This window comes from Bos mutus, chromosome 11, assembly GCF_027580195.1.
Source record: "Bos mutus isolate GX-2022 chromosome 11, NWIPB_WYAK_1.1, whole genome shotgun sequence".
Taxonomy (NCBI): Eukaryota; Metazoa; Chordata; class Mammalia; order Artiodactyla; family Bovidae; genus Bos; species Bos mutus.
Genome location: NC_091627.1, coordinates 106,010,966 through 106,030,258, shown reverse-complemented (window position 1 = coordinate 106,030,258; position 19,293 = coordinate 106,010,966). Strand labels below are relative to the sequence as shown.

Below are 19,293 nucleotides of genomic sequence, written 5' to 3'. Positions count from 1 at the left end.
ACTCAAAAGAGACATTTAAAATTCTATAATTAGGCTGAGTGAAATAAGCCAGTCACACGAGGACAAATACTGTATGATTCCACTTTTGTGAGGTATTTCAGTTCAGTTCAGTTAAGTCGCTCAGTCGTGTCCGACTCTTTGTGACCCCATGAATCGCAGCACGCCAGGCCTCCCTGTCCATCACCAACTCCTGGAGTTCACTCAGACTCAAGTCCATCGAGTCAGTGATGCCATCCAGCCATCTCATCCTCTGTTGTCTGCTTCTCCTCCTGCCCCCAATCCCTCCCAGCATCAGAGTCTTTTCCAATGAGGTATTTAGAGAAGTCCAATTCGCAGAAAGTTGAATGGTGAGTGCCAGGTGCAAGACGGGGTGGGGACAATGGGGGTTGTTCTTTAATGGGTATGGAGTTCAGTTTTGTGAGGTGAAAAAGTTATGGAGGTGGATGGCCCCTTTTCCTCCTGCCCTCAATCTTTCCCAGCATTAGGGTCTTTTCAAATGAGTCAGCTCTTTGCATCAGGTGGCCAAAGTATTGGAGTTTCAGCTTCAACATCAGTCCTTCCAATGAACACCCAGGACTGATCTCCTTTAGGATGGACTGGTTGGATCTCCTTGCAGTCCAAGGGACTCTCAAGAGTCTTCTTCAACACCACAATTCAAAAGCATCAATTCTTCGAGGCTCAGCCTTCTTTATAGTCCAACTCTCACATCCATACATGACCACTGGGAAAAACCATAGCCTTGACTAGATGGACCTTTACTGACAAAGTAATGTCTCTGCTTTTTAATATGCTGTCTAGGTTGGTCATAACTTTCCTTCCAAGGAGTAAGCGTCTTTTAATTTCATGGCTGCAATCACCATCTGCAGTGATTTTGGAGCCCCCAAAAATAAAGTCAGCCACTGTTTCCACTGTTTCCCCATCTATTTGACATGAAGTGATGGGACCAGATGCCATGATCTTCGTTTTCTGAATGTTGAGCTTTAAGCCAACTTTTCCACTCTCCTCTTTCACTTTCATCAAGAGGCTCCTTAGTTCTTCTTCACTTTCTGCCATAAGGGTGGTGTCATCTGCATATCTGAGGTTATTGATATTTCTGCTGGCTATCTTGATTCCAGCTTGTGCTCCGTCCAGCCCAGTGTGTCTCATGATGTACTCTGCATGTAAGTTAAATAAGTAGGGTGACAATATACAGCCTTGACGTACTCCTTTTCCTATTTGCAATCAGCCTTAAGATGATGTATTTTGTGTTATTTTTAGTTGCTTCGTTGTGTCCGACTCTTTGCAACCCCATGGACTGTAGCCCGCCAAGCTCCACTGTCCATGGGGTTTCTCAGGCAAGAGTACTGGAGCAGTTTGTCATTGCCTTCTCCAGGGGATCTTCCTGACCCGGGGGTTGAACCCATGTCTCCTGCATTGGCAGGAGGATTCTTTACCACTGAGCTGCTACAATTAAAATCAACTATAGGGAATTCCCAGGTGGTCCAGTGGTTAGGATTCTGCGCTTACACTGCTAAGGGCCCTGGTTAAATCTCTGGTTGTGGAACTAAGATTCTGCAAATCTTGCAAGGTGCACCCCCACCAAAAAAATAGGAAAAAAATCAAACATAAAGCCGGCACACTTTAGGGAATGCACATTAACATTAACAGGAGTGGAGTGTTGGCTGGAGTCACATATAAGAGCATGTAGTACAAGGTCTGTGCCTCCTATGGGCTTAATATATATTAATCCTTCTATCAAAGCAAACTCAGGAAACGTCTGCCCACTTTGCCCCAAACAACCAAGTGTGATGGCGGGCAAAACCCTCCCCCGTGGTGCAACCCCTCCAGGCCAGTGTAGAAGAGTGTGTGACTTGGGAGTCCAGAGACTGACTGGGCTTTCAATCTTTGATCATTAGCATGGATGCGATTCCTATACCAATTACCCTAATTTTCTATTTTCTTCCATTCTTTTCTTAAAATGTACTTTTATTTATTTATTTATTTTGTGGCCACGCTGCATGGCACGTGGGACCTTAGTCCCCTGACCAGAGACCCCTCTGGGATTCAGTCTGTGCCCCCTGCCGTGGAAGCGCAGAGTCTTAATCACTGGATCACCAGGGAAGTCCTGTGCATGTTCAGTGGCTCAGTCGTGTCTGACTCTTGGCGACCCCGTGGACTGTAGCCTGCCAGGCTCCTCTGTCCATGGAAATTTCCAGGCAAGAATACTGGAGTGGTCGCCATTTCCTTCTCCAGGGGATCTTCCTAACTCAGGAATCAAGCCTGTGTCTCTCGGGACACCAGCACAGATTCTGGAGTGTTCTAATTGGCATCTGTCACTATTTTTGTCAACACTGTATTAATAGTTCCTCCTCCTCCACACTGGAACCAAAGTGAACATTCCAGAATGTCATCTGCTCTTGTTCCTCATTGCTGAAGACTCTTAACAGTCAGTGCTTTACCACTCATGGGTTGGAAACAGACTCTGTGATGACTTTTCAGGCCCTTCCTGACCCAGATGCAGACACTCTCCTCAGCTCACTTGGAGACTGTAGTCCGTGATCACGGCTCTCCTTTGACCAAAGAACACTTCTCTCTCTGAGAATCCTGCCTTCCAGGCAGCCCACAGCTTCCTGCAGACCCACACAAACACCCTCATGTGAGGAAGTGAATCCACCAAGCTAAGCCAGAATGACCCCTGGGGTCAGATGCTGCTACCAGATCCAGCCTGCCTTGGAAATTCAGGCCTTACTTTGGAATCATTATCTCTACTAGGTGACAGAGGCAGGGAGGTAGAGACTAAACAACCAACGCTATTGCCTCGTGTGTTGGGGCTCAGGGTGGGTCATCCCAAAATACGCCACAGTGGCATACTGATTATTCTGAATTACAGTTACTTAGGAAACAGCTAATGCAAGAGGGACGCTCTGACCCTCCTTTTTGTCTTCCTGAAAGCAGGAAATAAATCTCTCAGTGAAAGATGAAGGACATCCTTATCACCAGAGATAGGGAATTCAGGCTGAAGAAGCCTGTATAAACAAACCTTGAGAGGTCTTTAAATTGACTACTCCAAGCCCAGACTCTGTTTGGATTCTTCACTTAATTGGACATCTCACTCAAGTTTCTTTGTCCTGTCATTCCCTCACAATTGTGTTGTTTCTCTAAAACATTTACACAGTGCCTCCTTTGGCCACTTTGTAAGTCCCATTTCTATGAGATCTTCCTGGGCATTAATTAAAATTTATGTTTTTTCTCCTTTTAATCTGTCCTGTGTCAAGTTTATTATTAGGCCAGCCATGAGAACTTAAGATGGGTGGAGAGGCAAATTTCCCCCTCCCTGGCAAGTGTAAAGAATATGCAAAAATCTATCTGTATAACTGAATCATTTTGCTGTAGCCCTGAAACTGTGTAAGCCAACTGTGTGCATGCCTGCTCAGTGACTCAGTCGTGTCCGACTCTTTGTGGCCGCATGGACTGTAGCCCACCAGGCTTCTCTGTCCATGGGGATCCTCCAGGCAAGAGTACTGGAGTGGGTTGCCATTCCCTTCCCCAGGGGATCTTCCCATCCCAGGGATCAAACTCTTTGTCTCCTGCATTTCAGGCAGTTTCTTAACCACTAGCACCACCTGGGAAGCCCATAAATCATCAAGACTTCAATAATAAATACATAAATAAACAAAACACTAAACAAGAAAAGAATATACGATGCAGGTATGAACAGTTCATCATAGTAGCTCTCCCTCTGTGACTTGATAGGGATCATGACACATGAACTCCATCATCCATCACTGGCCTGATGAAGCACCAGATGCTGAAATAGCTGCCCGCCCCTAGAACAATCAGGGTTAACTCACACTTCATGGTTTTCACAGCCACCTTCTGAGAGGTCCCATCTTCCTGATTAAGATTTCCTTCCATGACAGACCCAAACTCTCCTGTGAAATAAAACAACATCTATATTGACCTTGTGCAAAATCTTTCCTGCCCACAAAAGTGGGACAGCACCAGAGCTGTTATTTTCATGTGACCCCAGAGTGACCTCCACACAGCAGCTGGTCAGAGCCAGCCCAGGCCCCCTACACTGGTCAACTCCGGGCATAGGCCGTGCACTAGCCTCCTGCTTCTCACAGGCTTGTTTGGCTCAGACTTAGCTCAGTTCATCACTTTATTAAGCATCAAAACTGATCCAGGAAACTTATAAGACAACCTGGAAATTGTTACTGACATGCATCGAGTACAAACTCTTAATACTTCTACCATTCATCCTAAGATGATTTTGACACGAAATGTGTATCTTCACTTTTGTTCATATGTAACTTGGCAGGTGCAAAGAATAGTAAGCTTAAGAACTAGAGGAAAACATTGAAGGTGTATGGTAAGCCAACCAATGAACTGCTGCTTTTTAATGAAGGAGGGAACTGATATGTTTAAGAGGCTCTTTTCTTTTTTAAATTTTGTTATTTATTTATTTACTTTTGGCTGTGTCGGGCCTTGGGGATTTCTCCAGTTGTGGTGCGTGGCTTTCTCATTGTGGTGCTTTTCTTGTTGCAGAGCTTGGGCCTCAGTAGTAGTGGGACACAGGACTAGCTGCCCGCGGCACGTGGGGTCTTCCCTGACCAGGGACTGAACCCATGGCCCTGCACTGGTAGGCAGATTCTTTAACACTAGGCAACCGGGGAAGTCTGAGGCTCTTTTCATAGGTCACATCTGAGTTTCAGAAATCACTGTTGACTTTTTCATTTTAAAAGTTATAAAACAGAACTATGGATATTTGTATTAAAAGTTAAAGTCACAAGAATGGTATTCTATTTAATATATATATTTTAAAAAATGACTGTGAGCTGCTTACCTTTTTACTCATATTTTGGAAGAAAAAAACTGCTTACCTTCCCCCAGAATTTTTCCAAGAATAAGAAGGCTCCTGTCAATCATGACATCCTCTAGTTTATTCTGCAGCTCCTCACTGACTCCCAAGCTCTGTACTATAAAAGGAGTGACAGAACATATATGACCTGTCAGGATGCTTCCTTTCGTGTGAACATAATTAAAATCATAAAGTTCCATAAAAAAGTTTAACATTTTTCTCATTTTATATGCATAGCTCTTCCTGCCAAATGTCAATAATGAAATATCGTACTTAATCCTGCTGTGATTAAAGTGAGTAAAATCAATCCATCAGGGCAAAATTAATCCTGAACGATTATAAAAATCAGAACCATTCCCATTGGGCAGCTGGCAATCATATTCATGCAGGGGAGCTTTGCCCTTCACTTAAAGGAGTGAAGAAGACAAGTCAATATTCTTTCTAGTATTTACTATTATACCCCTAACTATGGGATACGAAACCGTCATCAGGACATCTCCTCTGCCCTCCCCGCTGGGGAAGCTGGCACAGAATCCACGGGAGACACGTCGAGAACAAGGCACAGTCTGTTTTGCGTATGGTGCGTAGAACCTCGCTCTAATGACATAAGAGGCGCAAAGTGGAATACTTGGTGGGCAGACTGAAGACTAAGATTTCCTGTAAGGTGTAGATATGCTGCACAATCAATGTTATCAACAAGAAGTATTAACCAGGAAAGGGAGACCAATTTGGTAACTACTGGCAAATGATTCAGTTTGTGCCATACTTCGGGAATGAGCAAGACTTTGAAAGAAAAAGAAACAATGTGGATCATTAGAAATAACACATTAGCTCTCAGCGGAAAAATTTTACCCAAATCGTCCCCCCATCAGAGAAAGAAATTGGTCCAAACAGAGGATTTTTTTTTTTTTAATGCAAGAATAGACACCTAAATCTCAAAACTTCTGGATAAGAGAAGGAATTAATAACATTCTATATCAAATGAGTTTTTGTTTCATCACAATCTGCATTCCATCATCCTTATATTTATTTACTGTTTTGTTTTTCAGCAAACATCCAGACACTTGAATTTGATAATATTCGAACACTTTCTACCCTGTTTCTGAAATTATTCAAGAACAGAGCTGTTTATTCCCATTCTTTGAGACTAAGAGTTGCTGCTCTGATTCAGCAAAGTTCAAACCATAATTGTCGCAAAGTATGTTAGGAAGTTGTTCTCTGACTTGGTTGCCAGGAAAAAACAGGAAATGAGCTCTGAGGTTATGACAGTTGCTTTGCTGTTAAGTCCCTCTGCCCGCATCTTCTCCTCTCACCCTGAGAGTTCCTTCTTCCTCCCACGTTTCAAACCCCAGGAGTCCTTAACTCCAGGGCCTTCACCTCAAGTACAGCTCCAGGTTTCCAGGGAATTGCCCGGCAGGGAAGCCCAGGGCCATGTTGGATTCCCTGCTTGTTGCTTTCCAAAGACATTAAAGATAGACATTCTTCAACTCCTTTGGCTTTTGTTAGAAATCCATCAATTAATTTGTAGTTTTTTGCTTGTTCTTAATCATTTCTTTTTGGTCACACAGCATGTGAGAAATTAGTCCCCTGACCAGGGACTGAACCCGCATCCTCTGCATTGGAAGCATGGAGTCTAAATCACTGGATACCAGGGAAGCCCCTCAATAGTCTTGGCCTTTGCCAAAAGAGAGAAATGAAGGTCAACTTACGGGTGAGCTCGATGGCTTGCCGGCAGAAGGACTGCTTTGCCATGTAGCTGATGACCAATTCTGAATCCTCCTCTGTGAAGGCGCTCCTGGGTGAATGATAACGGACATCTTGAGAGAGTCATTTCCTAGGCAGGTTGATAGGAAATCTAGGGGTCCCCAAGGAGAGAGGGGTCTGGAATTCTCAAGGAGGAAGAAAGGACAAACTTTTTTTCTTTCTCCACATTCCTTAGGATTATATAACAATAATGTATCCTGCCTAAGGACAGTCTTTGGATTCAACCTTCTGTTATCTTAAAATGTTAATTATGGGAGTAGACCTGGTCTTTACAAGGATGTATCTTGCCTGAGGACAGTGTTATCTTAAAATGTAAATTATGGGAGTAGGTCTGATGAGGTCTTTACAACCTCCAGACAGTCTTTGGATTATATAACCTCATTGTTAACACTAGCAAGGGGGTACTCTTTCTTCCCCCTTCTGATGCCTATGTCAGAAGCTTTCTCTATCTCCTTTATACTTTAATAAAACTTTATTACACAAAAGCTCTGAGCGATCAAGCCTCGTCTCTGGCCCCGGATTGAATTCTTCTCCTCCGGGGGCCAAGAATCCCAGTGTATTCACATGATTCAACAACAACCTTTCAATCTCAGACTAGAAACAGAGAGCTCCCCAGGCTGGGGCTGAGTCCACGAGATGCTACTAGGCTGCTGCCTGTTAAAAGAGCTCTTCTAGGCCAGAAACATTTCCCACCAGGCGAAATAAGCTTCTTCCTTAGATCCATTTTAGGACTCTGTCTAGGAACCATGGAGAGTTTAGAACAACTGATAAGCTCCCAACGGCCAAAGCTGTAACAATTTGAGCAACACAATGAAGTTGTGTTGGATTATAACCCAAAGTATAAAAGGAATATTCATGAGTCCAAATTGATACATATATACATGTTTATGTATATACATGCATGTGTGTGTATAAATAAATAAAGAGGGGAAGAGAAACAAGTCTCCTGTGCAGAAGAATTCCAAATATTTCGTATACATACTCTGTATTTTAGGGCTTCCCTGGTGGTTCAGACGGTAAAGGATCTGCCTGAAATACAGGAGATCCAGGTTCCATACCTGGGTTGGGAAGATCCCTTGGAGAAGGAAATGGCAACTGACTCCAGTATTCTTGGCTGGGAAATCCCTTGGACAAAGGAGCCTGGTGGGCTACAGTCCATGGGGTTGCAAAGAGTCAGACATGACTGAGAACGACTAACACTTTCTGTATTTAAGAGATGGGGGGAGTGTTAACTCCTCACCCTGTAAATGTGAGCTGCAAACACTGACTTGCTTCCAAAGAGCCCAGTATAAAAAGGGAGAAAAAAATAACTATGGTAAAGAAACTAGGCAGATACCGCCTCAGCTAGGTGATCGGGATCAACATCAACAGTGAAATCACACTGACAGTCTGTATCCGGATGTAACAGGATGAAGATGGTACTCTGCCTCTGTGGGCTTCCTTTCAATAGTCCACCACCCCCGTCTAATCATGACCAGAACACCACACAAATTCTAATAGAGGGTATCCTACAAAATACCTGGCCAGTACTCCTGAAAACTATCAAGGTCATCAAAAACAAGGAAAGTCTGGGAAACTCATGGAGTCTAAGGAGACATGGAGCCTAAGGAGACAATGTAGTGTGGTGTCCCGGACAGAACCTCAGAATAGAGGAGGGATAGTAGGTAAAAACAAAGGAAATTCGAATAAAGTATGGACTTTAGTTAATGATAATGTATTGATACTGTCTGACTGATTGTAGCAAATATAACTAACATAAAATGCACTAACATAAAATGTTAATAACAGGGGATCCTGGATGTGATATATATGAAAAGTTTCTATACTGCCTTCTCAATGTTTTTGTAAATACAAAATTTCCCTAAAAAATAAAGCCTATTTTAAAAAATCCATTTAGTCACTGCTTTAGCCTGATTGGTATGAAAGTATTATGAATTAGTGAGTCTAAATTATAGACTTAACCTCACTTTTTCTTATGCATATAGATTATTTTAAAATAGAAAACATGTTAAAAATAATATATTTATATGCAAGGCAAACAATTTGGAAGGATTTATGCCAAAATAGCAACTGAGACCATGGAGTATCAACCATGGAGTTACAGACAAGTTTCACTTTCTACTTTCAACTGTTCTATATAATTTGATTTTTTTAACAACAAAAAAACTATAAGAATATTAATTTTATAAGTAGAAAATAAATGTATTTTCATTAAAAATGAACACATGAAAGGTGCTTGTACAAATGAATGAACAAAGAAATCTAGGGTTTTGCAGTGAAAACCATGGAAACTGACTTCAGTATAAAAATAATTTGTGACAACCTGTCACTTGTTTAGAGCTTCTGCTCAGCGGTTCCTGGTAATGGTTCCTGATAACTTTATTCTGAAATATTTGAAGCAGTCCTGTAATTTTGTTAGTATATTTGTTGTACTTCGTAACTCCACTCTGGGAAGTTCTAGAACATTCAACTTCAAACAGTACCAAGTTATTCAAGCTAGGGTTGAAGCAGATAAAACCTAATATCTGTTTTGGTGGTAAACTTTTAGGTTCTGTGGACCCATGAGTTAGTGGAGGCCTAGCTGATAGAAATATTTTCACTTGGAGTATTTTATTCTGCATTTCTTAACTGCCAGACTATAAGGTACATGTAGGCAGCCCCATGTCTGTCCTCCTCATCTCTCTCCATTCAATGCACAGAACAGGCTGTCTGTATTTTTTTTTTTTTTAATATTTTTTCCTTCCTGCAAAGATTTGAAATGGAATCTTCATGTTTTTTCTACTCCCACCTGATATGGGCACCCTGTGATGTGCACAGACTGAGTTTTCTCTATATGTAACAATACCTCGCTGTCCTAATCACCAAACATGTTTTTATACTTAGTAGGACTAGCCTTCTTCGCCCAAATTTTTGTGTATTTCAAAACTGTCATGATTCTCTCTGCTCATTTAGTTCTCAAGATACATTTTCAAATCAGATTTTATTGACAACCCTGCAGCAATTTAGATGGTGATTGAATTAGATTTATGGTCAACTTGGGGGGGAAATGATCTCTTGACAAAGCTGAGCCTTCCCATCCATGAACATGGTACACATCTTTCCATTTATTTGAGTTTTCTTCTGTAATGTCAATAAAGTTCAATAAATTTTTCCACAAAGCTTTTGTACATATATTGGGTTTCTTCTTAGGAACATTATTGTTCTCATGCTATTATGGATGGGATGTCATTCTAGCACTTTGACTTTAATGTGTCTTGAAATGAGTATCAAAATACTTTACAACATTTAATGCCCTAAAAAATGTTAAGTTTCTTCCTGAAGAAAAACAAGAAAGGAGAGTACCAGGAAGAGACTTTGAAAGAAGTAAAAAACTTTCACTATTGGCTGCCTTTGTGACACTGGCCTAATTAAAGAAGCAGCCTGCCTCCAAGAGATGCATAAGACAGGGACCAGGCTGGATACAGGAGCAAGAACAGCAGAAGAGGCAATATCACTTCACATAGCAACTTCATCAGTACCACTGAGCAAAACATTTTAAACTGAGAAACTCACCCAAACTTTGTCTCCTGGATTCTTTTCCTGATGGCCAGAGAAATGTATAAAACCAACCCAATCAAAATAAATCCACAAAAGCAGCCCAGGATTATGAGCACAGGATCTGTGTTGCCAGGTGCTGGGGTAGATGAGGGAGCAAAATCTATCGAACCTGGTAAAATACAAATAGAATCAATTCAAAACATTTCCTTGGGATTCGGGATAGTTGATTTACAATATCAGGGAAACTATTCAAGTCAGTTATAAATGTATAAGAAATTGAAAAAATAGTAAACATGTTCAGGTGCTCAGCCGTGTCCAACTCTTTGTGACCCCATGGACTAGCCCGCCATGCTCCTCTGTCCATGGGATTCTCCAGGCAAGAGTACTGGAGTGGGTTGCCATTTCCTTCTCCAGGGATCCTCTTGACCCAGCGATTGGACTGATACCTCCTGCATCTTTTGCACTGGCAGGCAGGTTCTTTACCACTGGGCCACCTGAAAAATAGTAAAACTATTTAACTGGTATACTCTAATAAAACACTAGAAATATTGAGAATCAAAATGCTTTTTGTTGTTGTTTAAAGAAAAAAAGGTATCAAGAGTAGTTTGCACAGTGCTTGCCAGTTTCCAGTTACACAGCTTGGGATATAGAGAGAATGTATTAACATTTTCCATGCTCTGGTGAATGTTGACCTCCTTTCCAAGTTTGGATCAGCTTCCAGTGTTTTATCCTCTGCACTTTCAACACTGTAAAATACCTCCGTGAGTTCCTTTAATGTTGTGATGAGAAAACAGCTATTTTGAGTTACTCCTGGGGCGTTTTACAGTATGACAATCCCACTTACAGCAGAGCCTGGACATTTTGATAAGGATCTGAACTTAGAAGTCTTGCTGCAAGTTCCCACTTTGCTTTTCCTGGGCCACCTTTTAAAATAACCACTTAGAGTTGAGCCTTTGAAAAGTTAAGTATAGGCATTTGCTGCTGCTGCTGCTGCTAAGTCGCTTCAGTCGTGTCCGACTCTGTGCAACCCGAGACGGCAGCCCATTAGGGATCCCTCTGTCCTTGGGATTCTCCAGGCAAGAACACTGGAGTGGGTTGCCATTTCCTTCTCCAATGCATGAAGGTGAAAAGTGCTACCCACCCTCTACCACCTGCTGCGACCTGGGACAGAGGACTGCCCTTTCTCTGGCTCTCTCACTCCCTCACCCACCCCCACATCTGGGATTTGTAATAAATCTTGTGACTCTACTTCCTTTGTGTGGGGGTATTGAAACTGCCCATCAAAATGACCTCAGAGTTGTCACTTCCCCAAAGTCGGGGCTCAGATGCAGAGGGAATGAACTGCCTGCCCCCAGTTAATACCAGACACACCCCATGTGTCTGTTATGTGCTCCTCATTCAGAAGGTCATGATCTGCATTTTCTCAGTTCAGTGCACCAGTACGGGGGGTGGCGGGGGCAGCACACTTGTGAAGACTGCGGCCAGCATATCTTCCTCTGGGACACCCTCCTCCTTTTGAGCACAGCCATTTCATTCATGTGGCTAAGACCACCCTACGCAATGGCTGCTCATCTCATGGACCAAATGGTGGCAGAATCAACATGCCCTGGTCGGAAATTTCTTCCACAACTCCACACATGTTCAATTCAAATTCTACTTCCAACATCGTCTCCTTTCCTTTCTTCTCTGCACTTTCACCATTGTTCACCAACTCCGTCTTTCAAATATCCACTTTTGTGAAATGTCATGTGAGTTTTGCCCCTGGGAGAAAGGAAGTAGCCCAGCTCTGTGCCTCTTAGATGTGTGTGAACAGACTAAGGAAAGCATGGTGACCAACCACAGACAGACTTAGAAAGAAGTGACCCGACTGGTCACAACCAAGATACACCTGTTGCTTGTGGAGCGATTTTCGTACTGCAGAGCTGGTAGAGACGAATATATCATCACAGTTGATACGTGCTGGTGACTCAACTTTGAACTGTATTGTTGGGAATGGCTGTGATTTACCTAAACTGTAGTAACTGAAATATATGCAGATTAGAACTTTGCAAAGGCAGGGCTGCCAGGACAGCCAAGGCTTTTGTAATTATTATGTATGACAAGGAAAAGTCTGTCATCTTAAACTCTGATTTTTTCCTTAAACTGAAGTATAACTGATTTCTAATACTGTGTTAGTTTCTGGTGTACAGAAAAGTGATTCAGTTACACGTATGTGTGTGTCCTAGTGACTCTTTGTGACCCCCTGCTCTGTAGCCCACCAGGCTCCTCTGTCCATGGGATTTCCCAGGCAAAATACTGGAGAGGGTTGTCATTTCCTACTCCAGGGGATCTTCCCGACCCCGGGATCAAACCCATGTCTCCTTGGCAAGTGGATTCTTTACACTGAGCCACCTGGGAAGCCCTGTATACACACACACACACACACATATATATATATATATATATTCTTTTACACATTGTTTTCCATTATGGTTTATTACAAGATTTGAATATAGTTCCGTGTGCTATTCTCTATTTTATTTGCTAATCCTAAACTCCTAATTTGTCCCTCCCCCACCCCCTTTCCCCTTTGGTAACCGTATGTTTTCTACGTCTGTGTTTAGCTCTGATTTTTAACCTGTGCCTTTAGAATCAGAATCATCCCTGAATTTCTTCCAGGCAGACATACCCTGAGTCCCCATCATAAGTGACTCATGTTCCCTAGGGACAGAGCCAATGGTCTGTAGGAGCTGAAATGAGGGTTCAGTTTAGCACTACAAGGGAAAGCACGTTTGAGGGCCAATGGGACAGAGAGATGGGAACTCAGTGGTCTGCTCCCAAGTCTTGTCTGCTACAGATACAAAGGCCATATTTGGCAAGAGCTTTGTAAATGTACGAATCATATCCATGTAGATGTCCGTGGGGAGTCTATGAGAGCGGTTCACTACCAAGCAACTCAGGGCAGGTCAGAGTCAGAAGAAGGTGGCTTCCCTGTTCTATGTGAGCAGACACAGTATTTGGGCCACTTGGGGCACCATAGATCCACTCCAGTGTTCTTGCCTGGAGAATCCCAGGGACGGGGGAGCCTGGTGGGCTGCCGTCTATGGGGTCGCACAGAGTTGGACACAACTGAAGCGACTTAGCAGCAGCAGCAGCAGCAGGGGCACCATAGTGATAGTGTCGCCTTGCCAAAGGCCACTCCAACAATATGCAGAGGCCAACACGCAGGCCTGAGCATTTAGCTGGGTGAGCCAGCAGCATCTAAAGATGCTTCTATAGGAAATGCTTCACGTTCTGTCATGAATGCATCATGTTCTTCACCCAGTTAGGAATCACGTTACCCAAGGCTTGAGTGACTCATCACAGGGCAAGCTGGACTGCTTAAAACAAACACCAGCAAGTAAACAGTGCTAATTATAAAGAGCTGAGGATTAGCCACCCTGATTAATCCAAAACTCAGCCTTGTATACATCATTTTAACTAAATTCAGCAGTCAGAAAGAGAAAAACAAATATGGTATATTAACTCATAAAAATGGCATGTAGAAAAACGGTACAGATGAGCCTGTTTGCAGGGCAGGAATAGGAGCGGAAGGTGTAGGGAAGGAACATGTGGACACAGAGAGGCCGGGCCGAATGGGGAGAGCAGCACTACACGCGTGCACTGCCATGTGTAAAACAGCGGGAAGCTGCTGCACAGCCCACCGAGCTCAGGTCAGCGCTCCGTGGTGACCTAGAGCAGGGGGATAGAGCGGTGGGAGGGCGGCTCAGGAGGGAGGGGTGTATGTGTATATACGGCTGATTCACTTTGCTGTACAGAGAAGCTAACACAGCATTGTGAAGCAATTATTCTCCATAATAAAATAAAAAATAAACTAAATTCAGTACTATATATAAAATAGATAACTAATAAGAACCTACACAGAGCACAGGGAACTCTCCTCAATACTCTGCAATAATCCATATGGGACAAGAATCTGAAAAGGAGTGAACAGAATCTAAAAAGACTTCCCAGGTGGCTCAGTGGTAAAGAGTCTGCCTGCCAATGCAGGAGACACAGGTTTGACCCCTGAGTCAGAAAGATTCCCTGGAGAAGGGAATGGCAACCCACTGCAGTATTCTTGCCTGGAGAAGTCTATGGACGGAGGAGACTGGCGGGCTATAGTCCATGGGGTCGCAAAGGGTCGGACACGACTGAATAACTAAGCATATACAGGCACATATACGTATATACACGTACACCTGATTCACTTTCTGTGCAGCAGAAACACAACACTGCAAATCAACTATACCACAGTAAAAACCACAACAGCTAAGTTTGGTAAGTCCAGCTGAACTCTGGGTTCTGAAAGGCTGAAACTTCCTAGGAAGTTATTACCCTGGAGAGTAACAGTGGGCGGACTCATGGGAACCACCAGCTCTGTGAAGCGTATTATCCTGTCAACTATCTTCATCACTGTAGAATTTCCTTTTGGTCTTTTTCATTCTGTTTTTTTTTTTTTTTTTTTTTTTTTTGAGGAGCCACTCAGCATGTGGGACCTTAGTTTCCCAACCAGGGATGGAACCCTGTGCCCTGCAGTGAAGCTCGGGGTCTTAACCACTGGACACCAGGGAAGCCCCCATTTTTCATTCTTAAACAAGCTGCCCATCCCACCAGCTGCGCTCTGGCAACCCACGTGTCGCCTGGACTGATACTCCATCAGCCGATCTGGCACCAGCCCTCACCATGTGCAGGGATGAAGATCTTCACCGGGTCACTGAAGGGCCCCACCCCCTTTGGTGACGGCAGCAATCCTCACGGTGCACGTGGCATTGTGCACTTGAACAGAAAGCTGAGCAAGGCTGCTGTTCTGGCCAACTTCTTCCGAGAGCTCTTTCTGTGGGGCAGACAGGAAAGGAAAGGAAGTGAAATAGTGAGGCGCCAGGGGCCTTGTCCTCCCGAGAGAAGTTCTTCTAAGGAAAGCGGTCCCACCCACATCCCAGGGGCAGCGGCTGTGTTTCCACCACGTCCCTTCCTCACTCAGGTCACGCTAAGGGAGGCAAAAGGTAGGCAGGGCTGCAGGATGGGCTGGCAGCATCCTCAGGCCTTGGGAATCTTGGCTTACTAGAGCCGTGCAGGAATGGTACTTGGAGGGCTCAGGGAAACCTCTGGAAGAATAGGAGCACGTGGCAGATGCACTTGAAGGCAAGAGCAAGACTGTCTTCTGGGTGGTCCAGTGGCTACAATTCCACATTGTAGGGTGCTCTGGTTCTATCCCATTCAGGGTTTCTATCCCCGAATGGGTTAGAACTAGATTCCACATATTGCAACTAAGACCCGGAACAGTCAAATTAAAAAAAAAAGAAAGAGGAGCTCTGTGACAACCTACAGGGTTGGGATGGGGTGGGAGGTGGGAGGGGGGCTCAGAAGGGAGGGGACATATGTATACCTATGGCTGATTCATGTTGATGTATGGCAGAAATCAACACAATATTGTAAACCAATTATCCTCCAGTTAAAAATAAATTTTTAAAAATGCAACGAAAAGTTACATTGAGTTAGGACATTACGCCATTGCATCATTGTATGACTTCATTACTGTATGTGATGAAAAATTAATGCTCCATTATCCCAATGGCTGCTTTGCTCTCTTTTCTGAAATTGTGGGAATACAATAGATAAAGGTTTAACTTTTTTGAGAAAATTATAAAGCACGTGAAGAAAAAAAAAAACAATCTACTCGAGACCCCCAACCTCAACCCCCACAAAGCACTGCCCAGGAGCTGCACTGAACCTTGACATCAACCACCCGCCACTTTCCTTGAACCTGCATGGGTGGGCTCCTGTTCCTTCCGATTCTAAGAGGTGTGACTAAAACCGACATTTAGGAGGGCACTGACACTTTCTCTTCCAGAGAAAATGTGCTCCATTAAAAAAAATTTGGCCTTACTTATTTATCTTGTTTTAAAGCCACTGGTGTGCTACTTGAGCTATTAAAACACAGGGGAGGGAATGGGGAGAAGATGTTTCAAAAAAAAAAACAAAACAGAATTAAGTGCTTATAGAGTGCTTTCTCGGAGAAGGCAATGGCACCCCACTCCACTACTCTTGCCTGGCAAATCCCATGGACTGAGGAGCCTGGTAGGCTGCACTCCACGGGGTCACTAAGAGTCAGACACGACTGAGCAACTTCACTTTCACTTTTCACTTTCATGCATTGGAGAAGGAAATGGCAACCCACTCCAGTGTTCTTATCTGGAGAATCCCAGGGACAGGGGAGCCTGGTGGGCTGCCGTCTATGGGGTCGCACAGAGTCGGACACGACTGAAGTGACTTAGCAGCAGCAGCAGCAGCAGCAGCAGAGTGCTTTCTCCTTTGCTTCCAAACCTCAACTATCATGATGTTCTCTGGCACAGGAAATAAATTTTGTGTGAGTCTCTGTCTATGGTTCAAGCAATTCTGAGTCAAAGGTTGTTGTTCAGTCACTAAGTCGTGTCCGACTCTTTGTGTCCAAGTCAAAGGTAAACAGATTTATTTCCTGTAGAACACTGGAGAGCTTGCCAGTGTATACTGTGGGTCTTGAAGAAGAACTTATAATATGCAATATTTTTATAAACTTGTCCTCTCACTGAATTCTCACAGGTCTAACAGACACTTCATGGGAATGGGAATGGGACAAGAAATACTAGTCCACATTCATCAAAAGACAGCCAAGTGTGTGTGTATATATATATATATAAAAGATATAGAAAATGTCCATATAATAAATATCAGGAGTTTCTTAGTGTGAAAGTGATACAACAGTGATAAGATAATGAAGGTACAAACTTCAAAAACTTTGGTGGGTTATTACAGTTTTCAGCAAACTGTAAACCCACCCAAAGATTACTTCAACATAGTTCTGAAATTCTATACCGAAAAAAGAAAAAAATCTTCATTAGAGTAGTAAGTTGGAATATCTTCCGAAATAGGCAATTTCATCACCTTGCATAAAGAAAATGCAGCTTTAGTAACAGTTTTTTTTTCTCTTTTTAAAACTTTTTACTTTATATTGGAGTATAGATGATCAACAATGTTGTGACCTCTGCAGGTGGACAGCAAAGGGGCTCAGCCATACATATACATGCGTCAGTTCTCCCCCAAACTCCCCTCCCATCTAGGCTGCCACATAACACTGAGCAGAGTTCCCTGTACTGCACAGTCAGACCTTGCGGGTTATCCATTTTAAATACAGCAGAGTGTACATGTCCACCCCCTTTTTCTTGTTTTTATTTTTTGGTGGTGCCCTGCGATATGTTGGATCTTAGATCCTCAAACAGGGATCAACCCAGTGCCCCCTGCAGGGGGAGGGCAGAGTCTTAACCACTGGACCCCCAGGGAAGTCCCAATAACAATTTTCTTAAAATGAAAACGAAAGGACAATTTTTAGGGGAAGCTGTGTCGAACTCTTGCTCTTTGGAAATGAAGGCAGATTAGGGAACCTAGGTGATGGACACAGAGTTCATTTCAAGCTTCAGTTCAGACGGAGGTTCTAGGCTCCTCTGAGGGAGAGCTTCCCTTCAGTGTTCTTCTTTGTCTCCAGAAGCTGGTGGCTCAGACGGTAAAGAATCCCTTCTCCAATGCAGGAGACCCAGGTTCCATCCCTGGGTCAGGAAGACCCCCTGGAGGAGGACACGGCAACCCACTCCAGTATTCTTCCTTGGGAAATCCCAAGGATAGAGGAGCCTGGTGGGAGTCCATGGGGTCACAAAGAGTCGGACATGACTGAGCAAAGCACGCACGTTCTCGGCCAGAGAGCTGGGAGCTTAGCTGCCTCAGAGAATGTTACCCGAAGTAAAGTGAGCCAGTAAGTCTTGTTGTCTCGAGACTGTCGTCATGCACAGAGTACAGAATGAGTACATTACAAATGACCCTCCCGCTCGGAAAATCCAGCATCTCCCAGGAGGCAATGCAGAAAGGTCACAGTCCTAACTGTGCCGTATTGTTCTCTCGCAGAGGGGACCATTCTGAACGGCACTGTGCCACTGTATTAGGATCTCTGGTGGCATCATTCAGAAGGCTTTCATCACTCTCGCCCTTTAGCACCCATCAGTGCCAGGGTCCCCTCTAAAGAAATGTCTTTGACTCACACCAGGGGAGGAAAACACAGGGTGACCTACAGCTCTTTTTTTTTTTTTAATTTGCTTTCTCTTCCTCCTTGGGCTCTTCTGGTGGCTTAGAAGGTAAAGAATCTGCCTGAAATGTAGGAGCCACAGGAGATTCAAGTTTGATCCCTGGGTTGGGAAGATCTCCTGGAGACGGAAATGGCAACCAACTCTAGTTTTCTTGCCTGGAGAATTCCATGGACAGAGGGGTCTGGTGGGCTACAGTCCATGGGACTGAAAAGAGTTGGACACAACTGAGTGACTAACACTTGTCCTCTGTATTTATTTGGAATTTTAACTCCCGTCACTAGGCCTGTAACTAGGACTTGCAGTACTTTTCTCTCTGTAGTTTATCTATGTATTTACTTTTGGCTGCCCTGGGTCTTTGCTGCTGTGCAGGCTTCTCTCTAGTTGTGGAGAGCAGGGGCTACTCCCTAGTTGCGATGCACAGATATGCCATTTCGGTGGCATCTCTTGTGGCTGAGCACAGGCTCTAGGGCTCGAGGGCTTCTGTAGTTGTGACACACGAGCTCAGTAATTGCAGTTCCCAGGCCCCAGAGCACAGGCTGCATAGTTGTGGCGCACTTACTTAGTTGCTCCAAGGAATGTGGCATCTTCTCAGACCAGGAACCACATCTCCTGAATTGGCAGGTGAATTCTCTACCACTGAGCTGCCAGGGAAACCCAGCCTGCAGCCCTTGAAAGAAACGGGTTTGTTTCTTCATCACTCAAGTGTCTGCTGAGAATCACTATCGTTGGTCAATCAGAGAAAGTTCCTACTGAATCAGAACTCAATCATCGGCCCTTCATGTGTCTCTATTAAGAATGTAGCATCGTAAAAAAGAGTTTTCCTCTAAGAGAGGTACCTGACTCCCCTGACTCAGTCAGTGAGGAACTGTGATCGATAGGCACCTTGCACCAATGCTTTGAAACAAAAAACCAGGAAACAAGGACTGCTTCTCTCATAGCTGCAACTCTTAAGCAGGGTTTTGACTGGTACAAATAGCATCATGTTATCATTTACTACCAGGCAGAAGAAGCCATGGATTT

The 19,293-nt window shown here is 43.8% G+C and overlaps 1 protein-coding gene across 1 annotated transcript in view; it reads right to left on the bottom strand.

The window, feature by feature from the left end:
• The window catches only part of MERTK (MER proto-oncogene, tyrosine kinase), a 136,055-nt gene that overhangs the window by 19,928 nt on the left and 96,834 nt on the right, over nucleotides 1–19,293 (bottom strand). The window contains 6 exon segments of the mRNA XM_005891582.3: nucleotides 3,831–3,911; nucleotides 4,863–4,958; nucleotides 6,550–6,635; nucleotides 10,157–10,310; nucleotides 14,845–14,888; nucleotides 14,890–14,996. Coding sequence (XP_005891644.2) covers nucleotides 3,831–3,911; nucleotides 4,863–4,958; nucleotides 6,550–6,635; nucleotides 10,157–10,310; nucleotides 14,845–14,888; nucleotides 14,890–14,996 — 568 coding nt within the window.